The 16,240-nt window shown below is 38.3% G+C and overlaps 1 protein-coding gene across 1 annotated transcript in view; it reads left to right on the top strand.

Moving 5' to 3' along the window:
- Window positions 1-16,240, top strand: part of LOC103470484 (GDNF family receptor alpha-2) — a 68,730-nt gene that overhangs the window by 3,409 nt on the left and 49,081 nt on the right. The window contains exon 3 of the mRNA XM_008418951.2: window positions 15,546-15,632. Within this exon, the coding sequence (XP_008417173.1) occupies window positions 15,546-15,632 (87 nt within the window). The remainder of the gene's footprint in view (window positions 1-15,545; window positions 15,633-16,240) is intronic.

Raw genomic sequence — 16,240 nt, 5'->3', positions numbered from 1 at the left:
AAGACAGGGGGACTTTGTGTCCTATGCCTTTCTGACAAGAGTTACACCTTAGTGTGGTCTTCTGCTGCTGTAGCCCCTGTAGTGCATTCAGAGATGTTGTTTTGTACACCTTGGTTGTAAAGAGTGGCTGCTTGTTCTGGTTGCTTTTCTGTCATCTTAAATTAGTCTACTCGGTCTCCTCTGACCTCTGAGACATTTTTATCCAGACAGAGCTGACCACTTGATATTTTCTCCTTTCTGGACCATCCTCTGCCATCGAGCAAGAATGTCTGAAAGCCGAGCCTGTCTGGCACCAAGAACCATGCCATGCCCAGAGCATCTTCACCACAGGAGAAGATGCTCTGGGCATCCTTAAAACCTGGATGCATTTAGTTTCTGCCAAGTGATTATGTGATTGAGATATTTGTATTAAGATGGAATCAAACTGGTGTATCTAATAAAGTGTCCAGTAAGAATATATTTAGACACAGAGACTAAATATATGCAGAAGTTCCCGCAAGGAAATCTGACAAATGTAGCTCTGTTGGAGAGGTTGAGGAGTACAGCCTACAAGGCTGGTAACCCTGACTCAAGACTAGCATTTTTGTGATGCTTGCATGTGTGTGGCCTGAGTGTCTGCGAATGGTATCAAGTGACACTGTCAATTTGGATGACATAATGCACTCAGCTGTTTTGACATAAGGGGTAATGGTGGAAATGTTGCAGAGCCCCTGAGTGTTCTGGACTCATGTTTGGTGATCCGTGAAATGATTCACCACGCTGATTGCTCATAGCACCAGTTACACTTCGATAGACAGAAGACAGCAGCGGCTTCCTTGATGTAAGCGCAAAGCAAAGACAGTGACATGGATGCTCCCCAGGCTTTATGTCTTTCATATCTTTCGCCTCGTTTTTTTTTTTTTTTACTCTGAGTAATGATCAGCAAGTCATTTCTCCAAACACTCTCCTTCGTTCCTCTAACATGTACGACGGTAGTCAGGGCGCTTGTGCATGACTGTGTTGTGCAAGTCGTCCGGGCTGTCAAGCATCTTTATGTGCCGCACGATTTTTTCTGCGGAAAACTCCTCTGCACTGGCCCATTTTGGTCGTGTCAGTCCTCAGAGATAAAACCCTCTTAAACGCATATGAAAAGCTGTTACAGTGCAGCTTAATCTAATCACAATCCATTGTGCAAACAAGCAGACTTGGTTTAGTGTACAACATCTATCTAAAGCCAACAGCAAAGAATGAATATCTGCAGACCATTGTAAAATGATATTTCCACCACTTCTGTGGAAACAGACATGCCCAGATTTAATATGGATTCAAGATATATACAGATATTGTAATGTGAGTTTGGTATTTATTACTATTAGAAAATGACAAGTGTGCAAGATGGAAAAGTAGAAGTAGTGAAGCTTGAAAAAAAAAGAACAAAAATAGACTAAAAACAGGCAAAAACAAGAAGAAAACCCTTTGTAATTTCTACTTCTGCTTTAGGATTTGTGCAAAAGACTTTCAGTCGCAACCTGTGGGTGCTTTGTGATGACTTGTGTCCACGTTTGGACTCATTAACAAAGTGGAACTGATAAAACATGCAGCACTAAAAGTATAAATGCAGAAAGCAAGATGAACCAATAATATTAAGTCCTGCTCTCACACCTAATGTTTGATATCTCACCACACCAGCCTTTTGAACATGCTTGAAGTTGGCACTTAAAATGGGACATCAATTACTTAAACTACGGACTAAAAAGCACGTAAGCATTTGTAAGGTTGCAATAAACTTTCACTGCATCACTGATCGGTCAGTTTCTGTGGAAGATGCAGATCCAAAATGGTTTGATTATGGGAGCATCTCAATAAATCAGAATATTAGTAAAAAGTTAATTTATTTTAGTAATTCAATTTAAAAATAGGAACATTTTGTTATTTCTGTTCATTTGGATGATTATGACTTTGAGCTAATAAAAATCCGAAATTTAGATCAGAAAAGTAGAATGACATTAACTAAAAATTTTAATAACCCGATGAAATGGCAAAGTTATGGTTTATGAAGTCACATTGACTTGACAGCAGTCCAGCTGCAGGATCAACTTAAACCAGAGACGCAGACTTTAAATGAACTAGTTGTTAGTTTCCCAAAGTCTTATGATCAGATCATTTCTTTTGAAAAAGAAAAGCAAAGACTTTTACTGTCCAGTGTGAAGCTAACAACTCAATGCGCCTGAAATATAATGAGTAACAATGTGACTGTGCATATATCCGTCACATAATGACAGCAACTGGAAATATATTCAGGAAATAGACTTCAGCTTAGCAAGAGATAGTGGAGTTTTAATTTTGTATGGTCTTATGTTTCCTCAGTATTCACTGCTGACATGTTGCAGATCAGCTCACTGAAGTGCATGTTAGATTAGACAAAATGCGCTTTTGTTTGATAGACCAATTTTACCCCTTAAACTATGAAAGAAGCAGTTATCCTGTAACAAATTATTTATCGTGAAAGTTACAAAATGTGGAAATATGATTGATTTTTTTTTTATTTCGAGAATATTGTAAGCATTCCTTTGTAATCCTGGGAACTGAGACTGTCATAGTGAGGCAAAGCATTTTTCATGTCTCAATGAAAAATAATTTCCTAAATATCATTCAAAGTCTTTAAGAAATTCAAAAGCACGACTTGCTCAGATTTGCTTTAATCCAGCTTACTTACGCTGTTGATTTTTAAGCACATTCTCATACAGAGAAAATAATGATGTGTGAAGAGCAGAGTTCTTGTCTCTCCTAGATTTAATTTGACAACAAAAGAAAACATGGGACGGGGCAAAGCTTATCCATTAAACCGTTTTGTTAAATAAACTGCATGACATATAATTCTCACTGCTCTCAGTCTGATAACTGAAAATGTCACACAAATTTAAAAGTAATTTGTAGTCTGCTTAGAGCCTTAAAAGTCAAGTATAGCCACATTTAGTGGAAGTTGCTCTGGTGGAAAGGATCTAGAGCTTCAAATGACATTCATACTTTAATAGCAAACAAGATATTTCAAGTCCAACATGCAGAGTTTCAAATATTTTCATTAGCAAATTTGACACAAGGAACATCCAGATTCAGGTTTTTCATTCTTGATATATATTTGGATCATTCGAGAATAGCCATTTGCTAATACTAAGTCCTTCATTAAATCAATCACGTTTGCATAAAATAAACACTCTGCATTAAATCAGCATTACACGATCTACATTTTTATTTTGATTGTGTGGCACTTATCTCACTTCAGGACCCATCAGTATCATTTGCCAGTAATATTCATTTTGTTGCAACCATAATTTTTGCAGGTCATCTTTATATGAGACCTCTGCCTGGAAACTGCATATGCTGATTGGGATAAACGTTCCACGTTTAGATGGCACTGCCAGCACACCTTGAGTCAGCTGTAGCTTTCATGCCAGGCCACTCGATGGCCCTGTGATTTTAGCACGTCATCAAACGTGCATTCGTTTCGACCCTTTGCTTACACCTCACTTAAAGGTGGACTTCTGGGCAATTTGGCGCTTAGACAACATTATCTAGGACAGTGGTTCCCACTGTCCTAGATACTTTTTGGGGGGCAAAATGAATGTACGTAGCTGAACATAGACAACATCAGTAGCCTACAGGCTACTTGTTAAGCTTAAGGTGATGTATTGATATTAGCTAGTCATCTTTTAGCTAGCATTACCTGCATCCAACAGCATTACTCAACAGTCTGTTAGTTTGGGAGGAAAACTGTGAAAAGTTTTTTGCGTTTTGCTGGTTTTGCTGCAGACCAGCAAAACGCATAGCTCTGCACAGCAGCAGCAGGTCTCCTTCACGGCGCACAGGTCTAAACCCAGCTAGCGCTCATGTTGCGTTTAAAGGCGGCTCGGAAAAACAGGTTACGATATGTTAACAACGGATTAAACAGTTTTAACTGCTGATAAAAGTGACAGAGAACACAGATATGGGATGTGTGGAAGCCTCTAATGTATCAAATTGACATAGGAATAACAGAGAGTTGGCCATTCTAAGGTAAAAACCCAGCGCATACAGCTTACAGGTTTTTTTTTTTTTTTCATCCAGACGGCTTCCCGCGCCCCCCCTGCAATGGCAGAGCACCCTCTCCCCCCAAGGGGGCGCGCCCCACAGTTTGGGAACCTCTGATCTAGGAGATCAGCTGGATTGCCCAGCAGAGAGTGTTCTTCTTATGGAACAACTGCAACAATTGTGTCTTATTCGGTTCCAGAAATGATTTATGCTTGATCATGTCAGTAAAAAGAATGATCAGTGTTCCAGTGTTCTTGATCACTATTGTTTCCACGGAGGCAGCTGTCCATTTGCTTTAAAATATTCACTAAAGAGGCCGTTACTGCCAGTCCTTAAATCATTACTGTTGATGACCTGCTAATTGTGTTTTCTAACACAAAGTGTCGGCTGAATTCAACGTGGCGCCGCATCCACTCTTGATTGATAACGGGTGATTTCTGCTGTGAAGTGGCTGGTGTGAGGCAGTGGGGTCTATATAGCAGCTCCAAGCCAAGAAGTAATTAATAAGTGAGAAATATTGGCTTTTTGAGGGATATTATATTGGTGGCTGTATTTCATTTTCAATTGTGCCTCGGGTCTCATGTGAATATGGTCTTGTAGGTTTGCAATGGAATTGGCCGTTTAAACGATAAGCTCCCCACGTCCAACATGTGTAATTTTATAGCTGCTGCTCAGAAATAAGAACCTGGGTCTCCAAACAGGAATTGGATATCTTGCATGCAGGATCTTTCAGAGCAGCTTAATTAATTGGGCAAACTTTGACTATTGAAATAAAAAGGAAAAAATCATTTTGTGCTTGTATAAATGTCTTAGAATAAAGTAGAATTGATTTGAGTGAGTCTTTTTTTTGCTGACATCAGCACAGTCAAGATGTTGCTGGCCCGCTATGCGGAAGCAAGTTACATAAAATGGATAAAATGTTTTGAACATTATTAGGAAGGGAAAATTTGTAAATGAGACAGTGAAGAAAAGCAACAAGACAGTGAAAGATGGGGGTTGTTAAAAAAAAGATAGAAACGAAAGAGAGATGCAAATAAAAGTAAAGAACATAAGAATGAAAAGAGTTTAAGAAATCTTTGGTGAAAATTACAGAAAAAAAAAGGTGAGATGGGGTTGCAAAAAGTGTGTCGTATTCCAGTGTGAAACCATCATTACTATGAGCAATGGTAGCAGTCACTGGTCATTACCTCAGCCATCCACTGTCATAAGCAGAACATTTTCCAGCCTGCCCTGCATGTTAGGGCACACAAGCTCAGCAGGGGGAACAGGCTCCTGCATGCTGAATATGTCCTCCGTGTTTTTCCCCCTGTCCCTGCATCCCATCTGGATGCAGTGTACCCATCTGGTACACACAAGGTGAATATATCATCATATGGAGGAGGGACATGCCGATAGCCTCTGGATGTGATCAATAGGATCATTCAGACGGTTCCCCTCCATGTCCTTTTCATACCTGATGCTTCGCCTTTCATTCTTCATCCCCAAAATGTGAGACGGATCGGCGAAATATTATGACAAAACCCCGTGCCGTTTGCCCACTTAAATATGTCTAATGATTTCCTATAATGTAAGGTGAACAGCTCAGGAAGGCACCCATTCAACACGCAGCTGGTGCAGCGTGTGACAGTGCAGCTGAAATGAGGGCAGACTAGTGGGGGTTTTAGATTAGCCTTTTAGAGTAGAGTGAGTTCTCAGGCACTCTATCAGAGGTGAGAAGAAGTGACGGGCTATTCTGCTCGCTGAATACCGTCATGATCTGGGCATTAAAGCTCATTCCTGGCAGAAAAGTGCATAGGGGGACTGAATGAATGCGGAATGACAACTACTGGGCCTGGTGATCTTTCTGTCTTTCTTGCTCCCTGCAACTCTCTCAGTACTGTGTAAAAGTTTCTGTATGGAGTAATTTCAAATGCAAATGGGAGAGAATCCATTTGTCCTGTATAGTAAATAGTTAATCTGCTGAAACATCTCAACAAATTAGAAAGTCCCAGGGAAGATACTTATTTCAATAATAATTTTAAAGTAAAAAAAAACAAAAACAGATTAATTGTACGCAGTAATATATCTTTCTGTTAATTTTGATCTTTATGTGTTACAGTGAATGAAAATTTGAAACTGATGGCTTTGTCCTTCACTTTTTTCTTTCATTGAACTTTTTGTAAATGTGCTTGGAGATAGTTGATACTTGAATCTTATGGAGGAAATCTGCTGGACATTTGTCAAGTCAATAGTTTTTACAATCCTTAGGCCACAATGTGAGGATGACATAACATTTTTGTATTAAAACTTTTTTTGACTGATCCTATATAATCTGACAAACTGAAATTGTATTCATCTGTAAGCCATAAACATCAAAGTTGAATGAAATCTATTTTGAAATATATTATTTTATTATTTTATATTACATTTGTGTGATGTAATTGAAGTGAGTTACTAAAATAAATAATGGCGTTCTTATTTATTGAGATGTACCTGTGTTCGCATTTCTAATCATTCCTACAGTAAACATAAAGCAGTTATTTACAAACTACTGGTGAAATAGTTGTTAGTTTGTATTCTCTGTCAGCTCTGTCCCTGTAAAGGGAAATCTACAGCCAGTGGCATTACACATCAACTGGACATTTTTACATTACACCAAATATGCACCTAACTTAGTTAAAGCAAATGTGTGAATCCTAGTATTTACATACAGCCAAAGGTAAAGGCTGGAAATTTCAAAACTCATTTCTTGCTGTGTTTGCCCATCATGCCATGGAGGAGTGGAGTTGTGACTTGAAATACTATTTTGAGCTAATCCAATATTCTATTTGTAAGGTTTGAAATTGAGTTTAAAATGTCAATAACACTTCAGAAGCTGAGCCGTTACCTGGATTTATGCCTCGTCTGTGTTCGGTTGTGTCCAATTTGAAAAAAAAAAAAACACAGAAAAGAAAAAGAATACATTTGTGGTGTCACACATCCTCATCTTTGTTTTGTTAAAAAGAACACACATAGAAAAAAGTGGAGATGCATCAGTACAAAGGATGTAATCATACTGAGCCATCACAACACAGATGCGACATTAGCCACAAGTTGTTGGCATACGAGAAAGGATGTGCACATGTACTTTTACTGCGCTGTGCTACGAACCAAGACAGACATTAAAGCCGTCTACATTCCTTTTAAAAGCAACGGCAGAATAAATAAATTTACGTCAAAACAGGAGACTGAAACACTGGTGTATGCTTTGGTTTTCAGTACGTTTCATTACAGTAATGTCATCTTTACTGGTGATTTTGCAGATCATGCAAAATCTCTTTGTCACAATCCTGACCAACACAAGGCAAATCAATCACATCACACTAGAGTTTAGATTTTCTTTATAACCCAACTGGACACAAAACTGCAGTCATACCAGACCAAAATCATATGCTTGATGGTCGGCTACAAACAGGCTACAATACATACAGCACAGACTTAAAACTGTGTTAATTTACGTATTGTTGTTTAAATAGAGGAGTGGGAAATTTATCCTGCTGAGAAAGTAAAGTTCAGAGGTTAATTAGACTGTAACAAGCGCTGCACACTGCACAACTAATGCCACTAGTCCCACCCTGCTCCGCTCCTATCAATCACACATCCCATAAGGTTTGCACTTGACTCACCCTGCGATTACATGTGATACAATTAAGCTGAAAGTTGTTAAACAAAAACTTAAAATGGGAGAAGTTACACTAATGACTCCAGCAGAGTGTAAAGTCAGAGGTCTGGAACTACTTGAAACTGGTCGCAGTTTAAAATAATATGTCAGGTTTACTTCAGGCTCAGGCCTCTAATTAGAGTGAATAGTTGGGTTGGATCGGGCTCAGACACAGTGTCTATGGGCTAAGGCCGGCCATGTCGGATGGATTTTTTAGGCCCGATCTAATCTCTAAGACACCAGCTCTTAAATTATTCACTTGGTTACAAGTTTCTCACAGGATACATTTGACTTTTTTTGTCTGTAAAGCAATTCAACCCAAAGAAAAACCCATATTTCTTTTTTAAAAAAGCACCACTTCAAGCAATGAACAAAAGTCTTCAAAACATCCACTCAGGTCTAATGAGAGTTACTCTAACATGATGCCACAGCATGATTCTGGAGAGATAAATATGTAAACTGCTATACAAGGAAAAATTGGACACTGGACTTGTTATGGCAGTGTGAAGGGTATATATTCTGCTTCATCCCTTCCTCCTATGGAGTCGTCTGACCACATTATGGTGGGTCTACAGCTCACAAAGCAGAGGCTTTTTAAAAGAAAAAAACACACAGATCCATACTGCTAAGACCTGGAAGGAGGTCAGACAGCATTATGGCACTGCAGGGATGCTTCGACTGGACCATATGAGGGAAGTTTTTAAATGCTTGGACATAAACAAACAAACTGAAAAGATATTGGACCATATCAAGTTCTGTGAGGACTTAATTCTGTTCGCCCAGACATTTGAGAATTGTCCTGAAAACAAACAATGGGTATAAAAAACCCAAACTGAAATTCCTTTTAAATGAAAAGGAACAATGCCTTATAAAGTTAGTAAAACCAATATCCAACACCGGCATGATTAGGAGAATGATCTACAACTCAAAGTCACATCCTGTTTGGCAGAGCGGGTTGCTTGAAGACCACACAGATGAATAGTTTTTTTTTTTTCCCCAGCAGTCTCCTAAACAAAGAATTTGGTGTGGGAGAGAATAAAATAACCAGTCAGAATGCTATGGTAAAGTTTAAATATGCTCTGCTGCTTCTTAACCTAAACAAACCCCTCTTCTTTGTTTACTCGAGACTAAATAAGGAAACAATATGACAACCTGCCCAAAGAAATCTACAACAAAAACTGGCTTCTGAAATGTGGCTAGATATTGCTTGCATAATTTCTTCAATTTGATGTGCCGAGACACCATCAGAGAGCACCGCGCTGAAGTAAAAGATTATTTTGTCTTGCGCACATGGTGCAGGACGGCACTGCATTGCTTTGCTTGGCCCGGGTCCGCTCTGCCGTCACGCAGCACGCAATTAGAAAAAGGCTTCAAAGTGGTGTGCTGTGAATGCCACTTCTAACATCAAAACCTGTCACTGAGCAAAGTGCAGAAACTGCCACCTGGTGAGGTCTTACCAAATCAGCGGCGTTGCTTAGAGACAAATGATTCAGTTTCATCTCATCTTATAGAGGTTACTTCTAAATTAACTAAGACTTAATGACTTAATGTCACAGCAATACGCATTGATGGAGTATGTCACCAGAAGATATGCTTCTCACTTTCAATAAAAGTACCTAAACCTGCTAAATATATTTGTCGGTCTACACTCCAAGGTGTGACACCCCGCTGTCATCATACAAGTTTCTGATGAAGTTGACTAAAGTTCAGTAAACTGCTCTGGCTTTACCTGCTGTGTGAGACTGGAGGGGCGAAAGTTAACTCAAGTGACTAAGGAGAGAGGAATCTGGACCTCTTTGCTGCTTCTGTCTCTGCGACCCGACCCTGGATAAACAGAAGTCATGGTGGATGGGTGGATATTGCAGAGAAGGGTTGTCTAAAACGCTGGAATAAAAAGGCATTTTCTCTATGTTCATTTTTTTTTTATTTTAAACTCATGTCATAATCAAATTCCACCTGCTTGATTCAAGTGGGTGAATGTTTGAATTTTACATCAAAAATAATGATAGCTGAGTTACAATCAGACAGCGAGAGCAAGAAAGGGAAATCAGACTACACAAAAAGTGTAGGCTGATATATGATCTACTGTTGCTGCATTAGAATCAGATTTAATATCCTTTAGAACTATTTCGTTTTGAAAATGATTTTATCTAACAGCCTAATTCAGGGCAATTACGCTAAAACATTTCAAATGGCATGAAAAAGCTACCCAGTCTGTATTAGATCTAAAGATATCGAGTAGCGTAGTATTACAGTTAGACGAGGATACAATGCAAAACATAATTCATGCCTTTCCTGGTGTGACTTACAAATAATTAATTGCACAGCAAGGATGTATATTTAACCTTTCTGTACCACCTTATTGCTGCAATAGATCAGTATTAGCAAAGCTTAACATTGTGAACCACATGGACTGAGTGAAAAACCTCTCTGTTGAAAGTCAATTAGCAAAGAAATAATTGAAATTCAAACACCTTACCTGTGACTGCGCATATGTAAGGACTCATCAGTGCAAATTATAAAAAGTCTGGCAGATTTTTAGACATTCTATCAGTATTGATACATAACTAAGACAATATTTATTTTCCTTGTGTTGAAGAAAATGTGTTTGAAAGATATTGCTCAAGCATGAATAGAATCCCAGAAAAATTCCCTATATGACAAGTCTAATGAGTGTTAAGATCAACTCACATTAACCAACTGGACACACTGCTCCCAAGTGTGTTTTTCTGCATTATCATTGTGTGGACACATTTTTAAGTTAAGAGAGGAAAGAAGTGATGTGAAGCCAACTCTGTCACAGGCTCTCTTTGGTCAGAATCTTTCCATTTGTGTGATCTGAAAACTGAGACTAAACAGCAACTTGTCTGTTCTGCTGCAAATCAAAACTTTACATTTTCCTTTCAGTCAGATTTGCGATTAAATCTGTTTTTAGATATGGTCTAAAAAGTAAGCGGCTCCACAGAGCTCCAGCTTGATCAACTGATTTTGTCAACTGTGGAGTCTTTGCATCAAGCCACAGAACTTGCAGAGGATCTAGAGCTAAGCTTGGACTGATGCAAAGTTTTCACTGCTCATATAATAGAAGTGGTGTATATACAGGGTGGGCCATAAGTTTCCATACATAGAAAAAATAAACATTTCATATTGGACAACAGTTTCTATTTTTGTGTAATTGTTGCACATCTTGGACCACTTCATGGTTGATTTGCAACATTTTAAGTTTTCTGAAACTGGCAAATAAGTTTTGCCACAGTGTTGTGTGTGTGATGCTCATTTCAGGTTTTCTATTAAAGTTTCGTTCAACCATGCAATCCAGATCCAGACATCAGTATAATTTCAGTTCTTTGCTCTTTTCTCAAATGCATCTTCTTAGGCATCGGAAATATAAAAGAAATATACATTTTAAATTCTCATATGTATGGAAACTTATGGCCCACTCTGGACAGTGTATTTTTATCATGTGAACGGGGCCTATAATGTAATATGCATGAGCAGTTTCAAGAGTTTTTTTTTTTCTTTCTTCAAACTGCTGGGCGGAAGAAAGTAAAAAGGATAGAATCAATGTGAAACTCAAGGACAACCAGGAGGTCACATTTAAAAATAAAAAGTTGAATGACAGTCTGCGAAAGTAATTTTGGCTTTCATTCAGAAACAATCTACCAACAATGTCACAAAAACTTAGGAGTGGATTTTCCACAGCTCAAAAGTTTATCCTTCCCGATAACGCGAAGGAAGCGTAATAATTTTCAAAAACCGTGCATGCATTTACACTGCCGAAGCCGATGAAGTCAAATGGAGGCTTAATTACAACGATAAGTTGTTGCCCTGCAGCTTAAAACATCTTATCACTGAACAGCTGGAAAGAATTTTCCATGACGTGATGAATCCATAATTGGGTCCAGGGTGACTGTCAGACAACAAGCCTCCTTGTGGTGTCGTTTTTCATGTCCTCCGGGCATGAGCGATTGAAAGTGGGTTTTGTAGTTCTGGTGATTCAGCACGACCTATGGCACAGTTGCGTGTAAGCCTTTAAAACAAATCCTTAACCACAGCTGCTCTTAAAGGTTCACATTGTTACCGTTACATCAAATTGCACACTCTAAAGTTCAACATAACGCATTTTATGACTCTCACCACTCAAATCTCCGAGTTTGCCACATTGCCACATTGCCACAGAGTGGGAAACTGCCTATGAAAAACGCTAAGTACCATCACAACAAGACAGCAGGCTTTTTAGAAAAATATAGGAATCCTTCCTTCCATGTTGCTCTGCAAAGAGAAAACTGTTCTCTCGGAAAAAAAAAATATTTGTTTCTTTTTTTTTAATCATTTGCTTGTTTTCTGAAGTAGGAAGCCTTGATGGGCCCTGCAGAAAATGGTCATGGAACAAAGTTTGAGGGGGTTATTTGCTGAATAAGTGGTAGTCTTGAGCTGAAAGGTTTTCAAGGCAATTGGTGCAATTAGACATACTGAGCGACCAAAGTCCTGCAGCTGCTCTTGTGATAGAAATACGAAGACCAGCATGTCGATTTGTATGGGGCACGACGGAAAAAGCAAAGGCACGGAAGCATACAGAGCTTTCAAATGAATTATTCTGCAGGCGTCAACATGTTTACTGACAGAAAGAAAGAAACAAAGGCAAAAAGAAAGAAAGGGAAAAAAGAAACAAAGGAAGGATAAAGAAAGAAATGAGGAAAATATAAAGACAGAATAAACGAAAGAAAAGTTTAAACTAAGTTGAAAAATCTAAAATAAGTGCATGTCAAGTAAATTGAAACATCATAATTTATTTCAGTAATTTCATTGAAAAAAATTTAAATCACATCCAGTATGCGACAGCCAGTGACAGTTTTAGGTATGCCTGTTCAATTGCTTGGTAAAAGAAGACAGCAAGTTAATCAACAAATTTGCAAAAACGCAACCTTTCAAGACAACTAGATGTTGTGTAGAATAATTGCTAAATTACAAACTGGGCATCTGAGCAGAAAACAAATATAAGTGACTTTAAACGGTTCTTGGTTGCAGTTTTATTGCATTTACAGCTGATCAGCAGTTTCTGAAAAACTGAGATAAACCAAAAAAGAAGAAAATATCTTTTAGATGGCAGTTTGTGGACAGAGCTGCATTTCTGATGTCAGAGGATGCTTTATTTTATGGTACAAGATTAAAGAAAGACAACAGTACTTCTGATAACTGTTTGATACAGTAATTTTAACCATCAGTAAGGCACTGATGTGTGTTATTGCCTCCTAAAACTTTTAAGAAGCAAATTTCAACCTGGATCCAAAATAAAATGACTATGACACCAACATATTGCTGATTGATTTATCAATGTGCTGCAGAGGGAAAATAATTCAAAACCAGAACTAAACAGAATTGTTTGCAAACATGCAAACTAATTTATATTTGGTGAAAAACAAAGCAAAGAGTTATATTTTTAGTTCTAATTGAATTTTTCATCTCGTGGTCGATCCCAAGATTACCTTACAAAACAGACATTTATACATCATAACAGTTTTATTTATGCTGCTGTATTATTAGAGAAAATATATCTATATATTTCTATATATACACTGCTCAAAAAAATAAAGGGAACACTTAAACAACACTATATAACTCCAAGTAAATCAAACTTCTGTGAAATCAAACTGTCCACTTAGGAAGCAACACTGATTGACAACGGGGACCCTCGTCGGGTCAATCAGTGTTGCTTCCTAAGTGGACAATTTGATTTCACAGAAGTTTGATTTACTTGGAGTTATATTGTGTTGTTTAAGTGTTCCCTTTATTTTTTTGAGATGTATATATAGAAAATATGATATTCTATCATTTTGATTAAATGATAGAAGAAATGTTGACCTTGTCACAGTATTGTTCCAGTAGAGCATGGAGATTTACCCTCACATAACTTATTAAAACTCTTATCAAAGAATGAATTATTGTCTGAATGAATTCAAAGCACTGCCTGGTTTACATGTTCCAGTATTTTGACTTAACTTGAAAAATTCACAACATAAACAGACAGGCAGCTAAAAAAATTATCGCAAAATCACGGATGTTTTTAACTCGGACTGTGCCATCCCAGCACTGGAACATGCTTTGATCCATTGTAGATATGGCTGTGATATTAGGGTCCTGCTGCAAAGTGAACATCACCCCCAGCATCAAGTATTTTGTAGCCTCTGTGAAGTTTTCTTCCAGGGTTGCCCTGTATTTACATCCACCCATCATCCCTTCATCCGACCTGAGGATGATGCTACTATTGCCACTTGTAAGCATAAATTTCAAGCTTCATCTGACTTGAACACATCCTTCAGTATTTGCAGTGTCCCTTTGTGGCATACCGCAAACTGGCTTGTCTTTCAACGATGACTTTCTTCTTGACAGTTTTCCACGAAGGCCAAATTTGACAGCCTTCACTCTGTCGACAGATTCTGCATCTGAAGCTGTGGATCTCTGCAGCTCCTCCAGAGCTACAGTGGATCTTTTTTAATGTTACTCTTATTAATACTCTCCTTGTCAAACCTCAAATTATTAACGCAATAAAAGGGAACTTTTCAGTTTTACTTTTCTCCAGTGTCCTTTTGGTGGCCCGCTGTCTGCTCACATGACTTTTTGTGGTGCCTCCATCCCGACCCTTTGGCCGGCAACCAGATTCCTGCTGGCATCACGTTGCTGGCGGTTCATGTTTTCCTGTGACCGCTAAGCCAGGAGACAGAACCTTTGGGCTCATAGCTGCTTTTGGAGTTGAGCCAGTGCGGCTTTAGCTTTTGAGGTCTCCTCCACCTGTGAGAGTCAGTTTTTCTGATGCTCTTATCCTGTCCTTTTTTTGACTCATGTCTCCTGCTTTATTTCTAAAGCTGCAAAGCTTTACATAAAGAGCTGCCTTGATTCTGTTTTTTAAGAGATAAAAATTTACTGAAGATTTTTTTTTTTCATGTTTCTTGTGATAATATTTAACTCCCTTTCCAGTTGTTAACAGGAATGACCCCCATGTGGCATGCGTGCAGGGAAAAAAAAGCACATTAATTATCACACATCTTGCAATAAGAAAAGAAAAAACATATCTTCAACAGGAAAATACAAGCAAAGACTAGGATTTTTTCATCAGCTTTTATCTTCACTACGAACATTTCTGGGCATTATTTTGATAAATTGTACCTTATGCTCTGATTACATCTTCTGATTTGTTGCTTGGGAAGTGTAGCCTCCTACCAGGAGATTTCAAATTTTCTCATCTCTAGCAGGGGGCCTCAGAGCCACCCTCACAACACCTGCACTGTGTTCCTGTTAGGATCAGAATGCAAAGCTATTACACACTGGAGGGTTTGTCTCAATCACACAGAATGGCTATGAATTTTAAATGTGGGATTAGAGCCCACGGAGGAGCGGGCGCATGGGAGACACACAGTCAGTTGAGTGCTAATTTGATTTTTTTTTTTTTTTTTTACAAACTGCTCCGACAACACATTGTTAGCAGGGAAGATCCATTGCTTGTGCTTTAGTTTGCCAATCGTTTTCTTGATTCAGACCACAACAGGAACAGGCTGATTCACCAGAAGGAAATCATTCGATCAGGATGTAAGACCTTCACTGAACTCAGTAGAACAGCTTATTAACACCTAATGTCTTCTTCAAATCCAGTGCACATAGATTTGTTTGGCTCATCTGTGCAAGACTATGAATGTTGTTTGTTGCGAATGCGACAGCATCTGTTTTCTGTCTTTAGTTTCCTTGAGCCACGTTGCTTTCTATTGGTGTTAGAGTGATTTGGGTTTCTTCAGCGGTAATAAATATTATTCCTTTGTTGTTTCAGGTGGAGATATGGAAGACTCATCTCCGTATGAACCTGTAGCCCTCAACCGGCAGCCCGACGTGTTTGGCTTGGCTTCCATCTCTTCAGGTATCCCTCCTTTGATCTAAACTGAGATCAGCACTGAGCTCATCTTGCCCTTCTGCACTTTCTAAAGAGGGTGTAAAAGAGCTTATTACAAGGAACAAAATGTAGCGACTTTCTTCTAAACCTGCTATCTAGTTAATTTAAAAGCAGTTTTCCGCTTTTCACAGTTTTGATTATATTTTCTGAAATGACGTGTGGTTTTCTGCTTAAATATTGTTCTCAACTTGTTTTTACTAATATAAATTGTTGCATTCGTTTAGTTAAGCCCCCATGAATTCAGTATCGTTAAGTAAGATAATGTGCCACTGTGTGTCACTTAATCTTGATAATCCTTCAGATGTTTTGTGAATGCTTCAGATGTTTGTTAGGATACATTAGTGAACAAACAGAAGACCATAAAGACCAAGGTCAGGGATACATTTATTGACAAGTTAAAAGTCATTGGTAACACTTTATTTGAAGGGGGGTGAATAAGACTGTCATGACACTTTCATAAACATGACATAACACATGTCATGAACATGAATAAACCTTCATGAATATTTATGACTGTTGTCATAAAGTGTCATTCGGTAAATTATGACACTTTTAATACAAAGTTGACATTATTT

This window comes from Poecilia reticulata, linkage group LG9, assembly GCF_000633615.1.
Source record: "Poecilia reticulata strain Guanapo linkage group LG9, Guppy_female_1.0+MT, whole genome shotgun sequence".
NCBI lineage: Eukaryota > Metazoa > Chordata > Actinopteri > Cyprinodontiformes > Poeciliidae > Poecilia > Poecilia reticulata.
This window is presented reverse-complemented; position numbering and strand designations above follow the sequence as displayed.